General features: G+C 38.5%; 1 protein-coding gene across 7 annotated transcripts in view; it reads right to left on the bottom strand.

The window, feature by feature from the left end:
- The window catches only part of CDK14 (cyclin dependent kinase 14), a 545410-nt gene that overhangs the window by 210323 nt on the left and 319997 nt on the right, over window positions 1–15090 (bottom strand). For all 7 annotated transcript variants that reach the window (XM_032798112.2, XM_075062353.1, XM_032798113.2 and 4 more), the window contains one exon: window positions 1637–1757. In XM_032798112.2, the coding sequence (XP_032654003.1) occupies window positions 1637–1757 (121 nt within the window). The remainder of the gene's footprint in view (window positions 1–1636; window positions 1758–15090) is intronic.

Below are 15090 nucleotides of genomic sequence, written 5' to 3'. Positions count from 1 at the left end.
CTTCTTGAATCAGCTAATCCTGGAACCCACAATGAGAGAGGCAATTCTTGATTTTGTTCTAAATAGCACACAGGATCTTGTCCAAGAGGTGAATGTAGCTGAACCGCTTGGTAATAGCAACCATAATGTAATTATTTAACATTCCTGTAGGAGAGGAAATACCAAAGATACCCAGGTTGCCTTTATAGTAAATCTAAAATATCTCTGTGGCAAATTTATGGTTTAATTTGGTCTCCCAGTTTGGCACAGGAGCTCTACACAGTTCAGATGAATATTGTGTCTTTTTTAGTAAAATATTTGCTAATAGAACTAGTCAAAATTGCAAATTTTTTTGTCAGGAATTTCCATAATATTTTGCTTTAAAAAAATCCTGTGAAAATGTTTCAGTTTTCAATGAAAAAAGAAGAACCAAAGAAATTTTGGTCTTCAAAAACCATTTTTGGCAAATAAATGAATGAAAATAAAAATAAGTTTACAAAAACTAAACACTGATAATCAAATCAACCCCCCCAAAGTTTTACTGAGTATTTTTGTTTTTTTGTTGAAAAGCTGAAAAATTTCAAACATAACGAAAAATTGGCACAAAGTTTTTTGTTTTGTTCAAAAAGCCATTCCACATTAAAGAAATTTTTTGATCATATCTATTTATGAATTTTGCAGAGAAAACGTAAAAATGCTCCCTTCTTGGAATTTTCCCATTTTTTCTGCAGTTCTTTGGTTTCCTCTAGCTCAAGTCAGCAGCCCCAAAATTCCATACTTAAACATACACTCAACGCAAACAGAGAAAATATCTGATCATTTAGAACAAATTTGAATAAGTTAAACACATACAGGTTTTCTTTTTTCATGATAACCTAAATGGTCTGTGCCAAGTTTAGCTAACAGATCCACCAGCTATTTTCATTCTCGAATGCACCCAGATTTACCAGCTGTGCTCCAAATGTTCCCCCACCAACCCAGGTTGCTCTCTAGGCAGAGATGAGACTCTAGGAGATGTTGAGAAGGCCTGGTGTGTGACACCAGCCTGAAGGGCTCCTCAGAACACTACTTTCTCTCTCCAAGGCACCACTCAGTCAACTGGGTATCATATGCTAACATACTACTAATAGCTAAGGTAGATTTTGACCAAATACCAGGGCAGTGATTTTTGTAACAGAAGACTCTGGGTTTTATACTTGCGATTGCTGTGAAGTTCTGAGTGGATATGATGATGGCGAGCAGCACAGTGACAAATGCAAGGTCCTAACTGGCCACAGATTTGTAACAATAGTTATTGCTGTTGTTATACTGTTTGTATCTCGAATTATGGCATTTTCCCCTTTCCCTGTTGTTTATTAAGAGATAAAATCTACCTTCTCCAAAACAAAATTTCAGATTAAGATCAGAAAAGATATGCAATACCAATTAAATTGCTTCTTTGTTATTGTTCTTGCTAGTCGTGTATCATTACTGGATACCCACTGTAAAGTACTGGATACAAAGGCAGGGGGTTGCTCTCAGGAAGTAGGATCCACAAGGATTAGCACACACATAGACAAGTCTATGTTGCACCATTAATCTTAGTACATATTTGTCTACACTAAGTCAAAGCCAAAGCAACTAGATGGATTATCCTGTATAAGGATGCTATTCTTACCACATGTCAAGGCAGGTGGAGTATTCCGTTGAGCCCAAAAGGACATCTGGGGGTCTGTACCACAGGGTAACCACTTCATTAGAGTATGTGTGGCTGGGGACTGATTTGGCTCTTGCAAGACCTGTAGAATAAATACAATAAAAAAGCAATAAGCATAAAGACAACAAAGAAGTGTACAGTTAAGATCTTAAAGGCAGTGTGTGTCATATGAACATGGATGTGTGTTGCATGCAAGACTGCTTTTTGTTTCTTCTGGCCTAAGAGTAAGTTAACTAGTGAAGGAACATAATAAGCTCTTGTCATAAACAGATAGCTAAGGGTTAACGTTTCTTTTACCTGTAAAGGGTTAACAAAGGGAACCAAACACCTGACCAGAGGACCAATCAGGAAACCGGATTTTTCAAAGTGAGGGAGGGAACTTCTGGGTGTGTTTTGTCTTTGTTCTGTCTGTTGTTTGTTTCTCTCGGCTTATGAGGGAAGAGCTTTTTTTTTTTTACTTTTTGCTATCTCCAACTTCCTTTCCTAACCCTTTCTCGTTCCACAGTGTGAGTACAAAAAGGAAAGGCAATGAGGTTTATATGTGTATTGTACATGTGTGGAGTTGCTGGAATGTTTAAATTGGATATCTTTTTGAATAAGGCTGATTGATTCATCATTTTCTTTAGCAATACGCGTGTGTTATGTCATCTTGATGCAGTGATCATGTCATTGTTTTTTTCTTTCTTTTTTATATAAACTTACTTTTTAAACTTGTGGATTTTCTTCTTCCTAGTTAAGGCAAGGGGATAGGAATCTCTGTGCCAGGAGTACTGGTCTCTCTCAGGGTAAAACTGGGAGGGGGAGAAGAAGGAGGGAAGGAAGGTAATCTCCCTCTCTGTTTTGTGTCTTCAAGGGATTGAGCAGGGAAATCTCCTAGTATCCCCAGGGCGGGAAAATCTGGGAGGAAGTAAAGAGCAGAAGGGAATGGGTTATTTCCTTTGTTGGAGGCTCAGCGGCATCTGAGTCTGGGGGTCCCCCAGGGAAAGGTTTGGGGAGACCAGAGAGTTTATCAGGTACTCAGAATCCTGATTGGTGGCAGCGAGATAAGATCCAAGCTGGTAATTAAGCTTGGAGGTTCATGCTAAGCACCCAGATTTTGGACGCTAAGGTCCAGATTTGGGACAGAGGCTTATTACAGCTCTATCATTTAGTTCAAAGCTAAACAGATTTGTTGTTATTTAGAAAGAATAATAAGACAAGTCTTGGATAACTATAACCACTGAAGTGTCTTAAATTTTTATTAATATTTTATATAAAAAAATCTGGTGCGGGAATAATCTCATCATCTGGAATTTTATCTTTAGCATTTATTTAGCATTCTGAAAACACAGTATTCAAAAGTAAATCAGATAAATCCCTAAAGGTCAATTATTCAAAGCAAGGAAGAGCAAACGCAGCATGACAACACAACTCCAGACAACAGGTGGATTCTTACAGGGAATAAATGACTCCTGTAACAGGTTTAGCTTATATTCACATAAGGAAAAAATACACTGAAAAAATATTTGAAATTTTAAGCATATATTTTGGTATTCCTGTATACAAGACAAACAAAAGAAAGGGTCACCATTTCCTACACCATTCATCTTTCAGCTCATCACTTTTCTGCACTGATAACCTTTCAATTCAATGATATTATTGTAATAAAAAATAAAAGCAAGGAAAATCCAGTGCTAATAGCACTACAACGGGGATTTTCCAGAGCTGCCCCACCTCCCTTACAAATGGATATCCATTTCCAAAGAATACTCGAAAGCGTACGTCCACAGTTGCATCCATAATTACTAACATTGTGCAAATAAATCAAGAAATTGCATGTGCAAAAAAGCTTTATTCCCCAATTCCCAGAAGATAAGTATTATAGAGTAAGGGAACTCAGTTCCTGGAAGGTCTGGGAGCAGGAAAGACTCTTTTCTCTCAAATGAAACCTTCCAATCCACAATCTATTGAAAGAGTAACATTTACTATGGCCATTCTTAAATCTTGCCAATTTCCTGAGACAGCTAAATAATATTATCTTAGCAATCGCCACTCACTCTATAAAAATATATGGGCATCCAAGGCATACTGCTAGTACTAAGGTAACTATAATTATCTAAGGTAAAACTTGCAATTTTTTAGGAGTGATCACTGTATGCTCACAGAGAACTACTTCTAACCCTTCTCATAAGCAAGAGACCATGATTCAGGGACATGAGCACTTTCAAGACTAGGATAAGAGCCTGCACCACAAGGAGGTAGAACTTCCCGGCACAATCCACTCCTGATTGCTTTTCTACAGTCATGTTCTGCTATTCTAAAAAAACTGCTGTCCTCACAACCCCTGAAGTTGGGAGATACTGAGTACATTCAAGTAATGGGAACAGGAGTATACGCTGCTGCTAAGAGAAGGGACGTTAACTTCCTTCCACAAGACAATGAAATTACTAAAACAGAAGGTCACTATCAGTTCTGCTACCTCAGTGAAATCTTTAGAGAGAGCCAAAACACATTAATTTAGTGAAAGATTACAAACTGCAAGAGAAAACTATAATATGAGAGTTCACATGTAACTGAAGATCAGAATCTTCTCTGGAGCAGCAATAAATATTTTTAAAATCAAAAATGAAAATTAAGGACTGCACGCCTGAATTTGAAGTTGAAGCAAAGCGCATTTGCACTTTTATACTTAATACACTGGAGAAGTAATTTAAGAACAATTAATCCCAGTGAAAATATTACCATAGTAACGCTGGCAAACACTGTGCAGAGATTGGGTTATCTACTGATTATACAGATTAGACATGTGGGAGGACAGTCTAACTAGCATACCAGAATTTTAAAAACAAAAACATTTCAGACATTAATAATCATTCTTTGTTCAGTTTTACATGTTCTGACATGTTTTCATCTCATCTCACTGGCTACAAATCAGCCCAGCATCTTCTCTTGCACTGAATTCCGTGTTGGCAAGAGTTTGTTGGGAAACGTACATTGCACACCTTGCAGAAGCTAATACACCCACAAAGCTCTTGGTTGTGACTACAGGTTTATGCTTTCAGAAGACCACAGACAGTGGATACTTGTACAGTAATTAAGATTGATAATTTTGTTCCTAGCAGTTAAGAGTCTGAATTGCTTTGAAGAGCTATTTTTACTAATATCTCCACATGACTAAAGGGAGGCAGAGTCTAGTCAGATTGAGGTGTGGAGGACCTCAGCTAGATGCCAGTGTGGAAGAGAGGGAAACATATGGAAACCCCCATACTCCTGCATTTAAAGAGAGTTGAAGAGACATCCAGACAATTTAGAAAGGGAGAAAAAACAGGAGGTACTATAACGGGAGTGGGGGTGAAAATCCAACCTGCCAGAATAAGCCCCTCTTACAAAACAGAAAATGTGCTCCCTAAACTAAGATAGAGAAAATAAAAGACAAACTATTCTCAGTTCAGATTTAAGTGGGTGGTTCTAGATTACCTGGACTTAGAAAATATTCATTACTCTACTGACTGCCACCTTTTTCTGGCTGGCACATAGAGCTTTCCCTGTGCTGGCCAGTCCAGCTGCAGCTTCTCACCTGCCACCCTGGATCAGCTCCTCTGGTCTGCCTTTCCTGTTTCTTGTTGCCTCTACTGCTGCCACCATCTCCTCTCCCACTGATACCTGAACATTAACTAAACATACAGCAGATTTTTCTAAGTGCCATTTCTTCAGAATGTCACCTTTGGTCCTCTCTCTTAATCCAGCTTGTTTGGCAACTCATCCCTCATCCTTAAATCTGCTCCTGATCCCCTAACCACCATAAAACAAGGTAATCACAAGTTAGCTACTGTATGTGGCTTCTGAGACAGACAGTTGTCTGAGTGGGTTGCTTTCACTGCTGAAAGGAAAAATGATGAACATCAGCTTGGTGCGTCAGAAAACTATGTATCCTAAAATGTGCTGAGGTCACTTTTGTGTTAGTGTTTAGCAACTTCAGTGCAGCAAAGTGGCAATGAATGGGCTCAGGGATGTCTTTGTGTTTGAAATGATGGCCTGAATTCTCCTCGTTGTGCACGTAGACCAGTTAGGCAACTAACCGACCAAAATGCAAGTGAAACTGCAGGTGTAACTTATGCACATTTAGATTCATATGTTCAAACTGAGTGCATGCACTTTGGATCGTCTCAAGGCATGAAAGCATGTCTTCATCCTTTAGAGATATTTACAATTTATTTAAAGACAAAATCATCAAAAATATGCGAAACTAACAAGACAGTATTTCTTATTCTGATGCACCAGATATGAATAAATGAGAGTCACCAGTTTTTCAAATATCCTTCTGAAAATAAATTGTTACATATTGTACCATTTGTGCATCCAGATATGCTTACTCATGCAAAATTTATGTAACTGCATCTTTCAGCTGAAGGAAAATGTAGGGAAGGATTAATTAGCACAGCATGTTCGATCACTTTCTTTAAGGGTTCCTTGTCTGTTTCCATGGTTACACTACAGGAAGAGACAATCTCTTTTGAAAAAGACAACTTAATGTTGATCATCAAAACTTCTAATCTTAATGTGAATAAAAAGTCAAAAGGTAAATGGGTGAATACACAATATTTGCATACTGCTGCTTATACACTTTTGACCTGAAGATATACAATGATAACTTCATGATAGTTCAGTGAAGTATCTTTCAGCTTCTGTGCTTTGGGACAGATAAAAGGTCAGACACCCTGCTGCTCCTGTCCTATTCTTAAAGTAACGAGACAACCATAAGGCACAGTTACTAGAAATCAGATCGCATCAAACTCACTGTGGAACTTTTGTATAATTGTTCAAAGAGTTGCATTATTAGGTTTGTGTACTACTCTGTGTATTGACTGTTACTTAAATGTACATTTAGTTGAAACTAAATAAAACAATGATGCATTACATTCTAATATTTTACATGATATAATTTACCAGTATCATGAGAAAAGGTACAATTTTCTTTAAATGTTTCTTAGTAAATTACAGATTCAAGAATATTTTACCACCATGGATGAGCATTCAACACAAAAGCCCATTCGGATCCTAGTATATTTTAGTTTTTACCACCCAAAAACTCAGGCTGCCACATGCTGTGTGTAAAAAAATGTCTTAAATATATGAAGATATTTCACTGTTTAGTAAATATAATTTTCTCCCTCGGTGGGGACTTATTTTGCACCTCTGGCTCCAGAAAACAGTGTCTGAGTTTCCCTAATATCTTTTATTGGCAAAAACACACATTACCTTATCACTTAATATTTTTGTATTGTATTTACAGTTAAAAGAGACAATGACTTATTCCCACTTTGTGAGCATACTGCTAGTTGTGTGGCACAAATATCTATCTGATATCTCTCTAGCTATGTGATAGCTATCTAACCAACTCTGTGTCCAAATTAGGAGGAACTTACGCACATCTACCATGTGTAGGTAAAGGAGGGAAAATATGCAGGTGCACAAATGCGGACTTACCCGGAGTCTGGACAAACAAATCAAACTCTATATACATACACATATACTAAACCCCACATAATTATTTAAATTAACACAGACGTGCACCGGTATGTTTTATCTTCTATTTCAGTGTTACTATGCACCTCGTCTTGACTTAGATGCAAACAGATGGGTTCTAACAGCATGAGATGAAAATAGGAACCAAAGGGGATCTTATTGTTGTTTTCCCTCTTTTCACAGCCCTTTGAGGTCTCCTTTTTTAGCAATCTGTTTAATTCTTTAGTAGATTCTGGTAGTTTGGCATAATTGGCTTATAAATACATAATTCTTATTCAAATTATAAAACAAATAAAATTATCAAATTGTGGATTATAACTATCTATTTCATTTGACCAAACCAATAGCGCTCACTTCTTGGTCGCTCATCTGAATGGCACAGTTACCCAGGAAATGCCTGAATGAGAAGAGAACACAACACAAATAAAAAATGGCAGAAAAATTTTCACTATTTCAGTAAAACATGAACCAAATGTCTGTCCCAGTTGACAGTGATTACAGTTCAAAACTTTACTTTGGTTCCTAGATCCTTCTCTGTTTATCTGACCACACCTTACTGAGGGCTATCTAGGTCCTTCTGGAATGACTCAAGTTATAGCTGTACCTGTCACTCTATTCTGTGTATTACGAGCTACATCCCCCACCCCTCAAGGAAGATAACCAACTGCAATGTCGGATGTTACAGTTCTGATCTAGCCACAGGGATACAGGTCTGAATGTTTCCCTTCAGCCTAACTCCAGTAAATGGAGTTAAGATTTAGGAACCAACATCTACTTTTCTGTTCCCTTCCAGACACAAAACTGTTCTACTGCAAGAACTACCCATCACTAGAGACAGCTTACACATTACCAAGCAGGTTCCCCTCATGACTATTCCCAACATATTCGAACTATGACTGGACATCCAAGTTAGAGTGTGCAAATAAATTATCGAGAGGTAGAAGGCAGTGGCACTCTAGTCTGGAGATGGAACTCAGCTGTCTACATGGCAGGCATGACCCATATCTAGTGAGAAGTGAGCTGCAAAGGTGAGCAATCTTTGCAATCACAGAAAGGAATCTCTGTCCTCCTCCAAAACCACTGTTAAAAAACCCTAATAACCTCTGTACATCCAGCCAATCAAACTGCATCCAGGAACAAAGTGATACTAGACAATAGAAAAGTGGGATCACATGAAGAGACTAGCGGCTGAGGGAATGCTGGGGGATCCCATCAGCTCATTGGAACAGCAAAGCCATCTTAGCTTTAAAGCTATTTTTGCTTCTCAATTTAAAATTCTTTTGTCACTTGTAGAAAAAGCCTAGTGGGGTTGAAAAGAATATCACAATTAAATTCATTCTTCTCCCATTAGTAGAGGGGAGCACAACTAATAATTGCCATTTCAACGGAACATCTGTCACATGGAAGTGAAAATAATATAAAATGTTGCACTTTCCAAGAAATGAGAAAATATTTTTTCTTATGAATCAGCCTTAATATGTTCATACTGTCTGTCTCATTCTGGAAACAGGAAAAAATGGTATAGGCAGCAAAAATAAACATCTGCACCAAGAATGTAAACACAATCTCATAGTACTTAATGTTTCTATGCAATTCCACATCAATGATAACATTCTATTATATCAGCTGTAATGAAGAAACTGGAATGATGAATACAGTATATGTGCACATACTTTAACAGTGGACTGATTTAAATCTTGCTTTTGAGTTTCTGGCTTCTTATTTAATGAACCTCACTTTGTCGTCATGCAGATATTCCATATGAAAATAATGACTTCTGATGCCAACAGCATGAACACACCACTTTGACGGAAAGACCAAAAAGTGAAAATATATCAGAATTACTTATTTATACTGCTAAGCTATTAAGTTAAACACAAAGAGTAACAACATTCATTGTACAGATGTAACTACATAGAGAGGAGTTGCAAACAAGAAAATACCACAAAAGGATCTAAAGAAACATGGGCAGAAAACTATTCATTTTGGAAAAATGAAAGCTAATGTAGCTAGGGAAAATAATTTGAAACATATTCTCAATGAGATGGAGAAACCTGGGAAGTAGCTACACTGAATGAGCATTAGGGGTGACACTGGATACCAAGTTAGACATGAGTTTGAAATGTGGTAAGACTTTAACAATGATCAGTGCAATTTTCAGATGCATGCACAAACATATCACATTGAAGAGAAGAAAGGTAAACAGAGCATATTGATGCAGTTCTGAAGCAACCACACTTGCGCAATATTTCTCTAATTTCTGAGACTCACATTATTGGAAAGATATTGACAAATTGGAGGGAGGTTCAGGACAGAGAAGTGAAACGATCCAGGTGTGCCAGAGGAATTGACTTATGTGGACAGACTACAAGAGCTATATATGTATAGTTTGACTAAGCGATGCCTATGATGGGGACACTATGATAGTCTGTAAATATCTGAAGAGTTTAAAACACATAATATAAAGAACAATTTATTACGGCAGTACAGCTAAGAGCAATGTGGGAAGAGGACTGAGAGATGGCCACTTACAGATCCCTAGCATCAGAGCAGACTGCTACACCATCAATCCTACTATAAATTAACTCTAACTTCCACCAGATGGTGACAGTCCTTTATGGACCAGCTGAGCAGAGCCAGAGCGTATAACCAGACCTACTGCTTATGCCAGTTCAAGTGGGAAGAGTTTGGACAGGGGCAGCTACACAAGCTCTGTGGCAGACATGAGGTCCTCTATGCTGGAAATTCTCAGCTGTGCAGATCATCCAAAATTTTCCTAGTTATTTTGTGCTGCTGCAAAGGGACTGGAACAAAAAACAGAAGCTAGCCCTTTAGATACAGTAAGCTGGTAAATTGGGTTACTTATAGTCCATATTTTATATCTTCCCATCACAGCTTTTCATTATATCAGTTATGGGCCAATCGTGAACAAGCTCTCTTTGTAATACACTCAGATACCATGATGATGAGAACGATATCAGAAGCGAGACATGTAAGAGATAAATTAGGAAGACATTTCATTTGTATAGTTTTATATCCTTACACCAGTTTTCATTCTTTAATATTTATAATCCTGTTTCCCTTATTAGCCAGCCCTAGTCTCCATATGTCCCTGCAAAGCTGCTGTTGACATGGTGCTGCCACACAGGGCAGATAATGTCCAGCACATTCATTAGCAATAGTCAAACAAATGCCCTCCTTGCTCCCCACTGGAACATTACCCCAAAAAGCAACTCATTCCAGGGAAGTATTAAGATTCTAATATTCAATCATTTCTAAATAAGTAGTAAAATTTGGGGAATTTGCAAGAAAGGAAATATTTTAAATTATGGCAAGTTAAGAGCATGGTCAAGTGCCTGTAAATTTGCTGAGGAACAGACATAACCCCAGGAGCAGTGTGATAGATAGTTCAGTAAATAAGACTACAGTAGGGCTCTCCAGGGAAGCAGAGTATCAGAGGGGTAGACTACATCTGTTAGTCCATAAGGTGCCACAGGACTCTTTGCTGCTTTTACAGGGAAGTAGATTCATTTTTAATTGGGGGTGGGAGACAGGGCGACATTGACATCCAGATACAAATATGTATCTACAAATGGATCTGCTTATCTATAATTTGAATATGTTGAGAGTGGAGTTTGCTTTTCATACGAGAAATTGCTATTTACTTGTGTTTCTGTGCGATTATTTTGGGTGTCAAACCCATTCTTACACAGAATTCAGCATATGTGCCTATGAGTTATAGGTTCTAGCAGTTTATAGGCAGAACTATGTAAAGTAGAGTAATCCATCTACACAGAATGCAGTGTGTCACGTGGAGAACTCATTTTCACAAGCTTTCTACATATTAGGCAGCCCTGTAACTACTGGCCACAAAGCAAAGTTACTTTCTGGTGAGAAAGATAAAAGAAGGGTGCCTCAGCCACCTCACTCCAGGATTTTTATTTTTAAGTATTTTAGTGCTCAAGTGACCACAGATAGTGTGTTAAATTGGAGTGTTTGAAGATTAAAAATAAAATGTCAAAGAAAATATTACAAACCTCCACAAAAAAAACAGTGATATAAACAGTATGTCAATAGTTAACGTTCATTTCCCTCCCATATGTTGGGTGAGATCTTCACCCTCACTCTCACCTCATTACACCACATAAATGGGCTGGAGTGGCAAAAAGTGATCTTAAAATCCATTACATAGGGTGAAGTGCCAGTCAGGGGAAGGGCACACAGTGCTGCAGAGTTTATGGGCAATGTTGCAGTCCACAGGGCTGCCTGTGGAGGCTGACTTACCTTTAGACATCCCTAGGAGCCTATCTAAGTTATGTCTACACTGCAGTCAGAGACATGACTGCAGCACATGTAGACATAGCTGAGCTAGCTTTGATCTAGCTAGCTTGAATAATAATTGCAATGAAGTCACGGCAGCATAGGTGACGGCACAGGCTGCACAAGCCCACCTGGATATGTACTTGAATAGCTAACCCATGCTGCCATGGCTTCACTGTTACTGTTATTCAAACTAGCTAGATCAAAGCTAACTCAAGGTCTGTCTACAACTACTGCAATCACACCTCTGATTGCAGTGTAGATATACCTTCAGCTATCCCTGGGGCCTTTCCAGCCTCTGGAGCAGCCCAGGATCAAGAAGTCACAATGATGACTTAAAGCTGTCTTTTGACCCCCATCTTCTGTGGGCTATGAGTTGTGTGTTAAATCTCTTTGAAGGGAGGTAACTGCAGTGAAAGACAATGGAACTACACCACTGTACAACCTGCTCAAATTCAGCAATTAATTCTACATGTCCCTGCTTTCTTTTGTAGGCTTGCTGAACACATCTAAGGGTATGCCTACACTTGGAGATGTGCAGCGCTGGGAGTTACAGCTGTCTTCGTTCAGCTGTGTAGGGACAGCGCTGCAGTGTGGCCACACTGACAGCTACCAGCGCTGCAGTGTAGCCACATTTGCAGCACTGTTGGGAGTGGTGCATTGTGGGCAGCTATTCCAGCATTCAAGTGGCTGGAACGTGCTTTTCAAAACAGGGGGGGTGGGGTGGAGTGTGACAGAGAGTGTGGGGGAGACAGGGAGAGTGGATTTTTGGAGCTGATACTGTTCTCAGCTCCCTGCCTTGCAAGTTCTAAGGACTGGAAGATACACAGCACTTACCTTCAATCATTTTAAAAGTTTTGACCCTTCCCCCACCTCTCTCTTATTCACTAAATGCAAATTATGCACTCCTAAATAGCCTTCAGACCACATAAGCAGCTGCTAAACACGGACTCCCCCCTCCCCTCTCTCCTCAAGCAAACAGTTGTGAACATTCCAAAGCAATTCCCCTGCCTCCGCTCGCTCGCTCACTCGCTGGAACAAAAAGCAGCTGTGTTTGTTTTTTAGATAAGTAGGTCCAGGGAGCTTGTAGTTCAGCCATTCTTCCGGTTTGTTGTGGACAGGATTTCTGGGATACTTCTTAATACCCTGGAGGCCAATAAAAGCGATTTTAGTGGCCACACTTGACGAGCCGCGCTGCATCACCAGCGCTGCAATCGTTACACCCCAAGCAGACCAGGTGTACAGCCAGTGCTGCAGACAGGGAGTTGCAGTGCTGGCGGTGCCTTGCAGTTGTGGACACAGAGTAAGTTGCAGCGCTGTAACCCCATCACCAGCGCTCCAACTCTCCAGTGTAGCCAAGCCCTTAGAATAACAATTACTGCACATGATTTAACTTCAATAATGTATACCATTAGAGACATTTTAAATGTTTTTTGTTTTGCTTTAAAGAGCAAAAATGGCAAACGTACCAATACATTGCTTCTTGAGAATGACACAATGTGAGAGGAACCTCCTGAGACCTCAGATCCACCTGTTCAAGTGAATTCTTCCTCAAAATCAATTTAATGTATGTCATCCTAAATTAGTTAAATCATACAACTTGAAGGCAAAGTTTTATGTGAAAGTTTACATTCCTATACGTACAGACCTCGAGTATTATTTGGCTTTACACCAGTAATCATGTATCCATATTCCTTCAGAGCTATCCAACCAGATCTTAATACAGTTCTGCAACAGAAACTTCTATCATAGAAAAAAAAAATGAAAAGAGGACTTTTGATATAAAATAATTATACTAGAAGAATATTAAGATTGTGCCTTATACCAACAAATACCTGGAAATCCACTGTTAAGAATCAAACCTCCCTATCCAGTACCTATGTGCAATGAAGTGATGTGAAAATTCTGAATGGACCACAGCAGAATCTTCTAGGGCAATGACAAGTTAGACATAGATCCAAATTTAGCCATGTTATAAGCAGATGCGGTGCCAATGAAATCTAGGGAGATGCATAGATTTACATTAGAACTGAATTTGGCGCCCATTGAAAAGTTGAAGATCTATTACCACTGAAAGCAAGGCCACCTTTCACCTGCTGAACTGGCATTTCTTGAAGCAATAACTCCAGCAGATCACTGGGAGAAACTACTTCTGACAAATTTAGTATAGTAGCAACCAAAACACTCAGAATAGTAAGCTCAACATGCAAAAATAAAGGAATATTGAGGGCCACTTCGATATAAAATCTTGAACATTCAAAACTTTATTTAAACTATTGTTCATTTAAGCACCTAAAGCTCTGCACACTTATGGAGTTTTGCAAAACAAATTAACCCATAACTGCATGTACAAATTCTTGGCTAAATGGGTTGGTTAAAATAATAACCTAAAAAGGCATGTAGGAGCAGTAACAGCAAACAGAGTCTCAGGGAAGGTTTACATGGCTGAATGCATTTTGAATAGTTCAAACTTAATCTGACAATTTATTTATCCTCACATGTTATCTAGAGTAGACAACCTACATGGCAAGATTTGTAATGTTCAAGAGCATTACAAGACAGTCTGGGCAGAGACCTGCCATAGTTTCAAAGAGCTGTCATAAAAATTATAAGCTCATACTTATGCTAGAGTGGGCAACTGTCTTCTTCTTTGAGGTCTACAGATAGTTTATCAGCTGCAGCACAATTTCAGCTTCCTTAATAGATGACTTAAGCATCTTTACTACATCAACATTGTCAGCATAAATAACACCCCAAAGTTGTTCTGTTCTAGTTCCTCTTGTACAGTATTGGCTACCACAATCAAACCTACTGACACCACCGAAGTCTAATTTAACATTATTGTAATGAAAGTTACAGACTTACGAAAAAATAAGTTATTTATAGTTCTAAAATTCTTCACAAAAAGTGAGAGCATCTTCATAGTCACAGAAAAAAGAGACTACTGCAGCTGGCAAACGGATAGCTGGGGCCAAAGCCCCAGCTGGTGTAAACTGATGTTGTTACATCAACTTCAGACTAACAACTTTGATTTGTAACAGCTGAGAATCTGGTCCAAGGTGTACACCAGAAAACCTTCAATTTAGCATAAAGATCCTCTCCCCCTGAATAATGCAGCTATCCATTTAAAACTATACCTGTGCTGTAAATGCATGTGCTACTGATTATGGATAGTACTGTTTTAAAACTTTATTTTGCCTTGTGATGCATGATATTGCATTGTTGTTACAGCTTTCACTCTGAACAGCAATAATTTAAAATTGTTCTATCCTTTTTCCTCATTACAAACCATCTAACTCAATAGTTAAATAACCCAGGTTCTTAGAAATACACAGACTTTAGGTGAGGATTAGAAATACAGTAAATGAAAATGTTCATTAACACGTGGTCTGGGTATTGTTATAGAAGGAGCCGAAGCTATTATAGAACCTATTAAATCTCTGGAAATGTCCTTAAATACATACATCTCTCCAGGCACTTTAAAACTTCCTCTTTTTTTTTTTTTGTCTGCTCTAAATCAAGACTGATTCAATTAATGTTTTTTTCTCTCAATACAGAAAGTAAGAACCTGCTAATAGAGAAAAGTGCTG

The sequence above is a fragment of the Chelonoidis abingdonii genome, chromosome 2, assembly GCF_003597395.2.
Source record: "Chelonoidis abingdonii isolate Lonesome George chromosome 2, CheloAbing_2.0, whole genome shotgun sequence".
Lineage (NCBI taxonomy): Eukaryota > Metazoa > Chordata > Testudines > Testudinidae > Chelonoidis > Chelonoidis abingdonii.
Note: the sequence above shows the minus strand (reverse complement) of the source record. Positions and strands in the feature narration are given on the sequence as shown.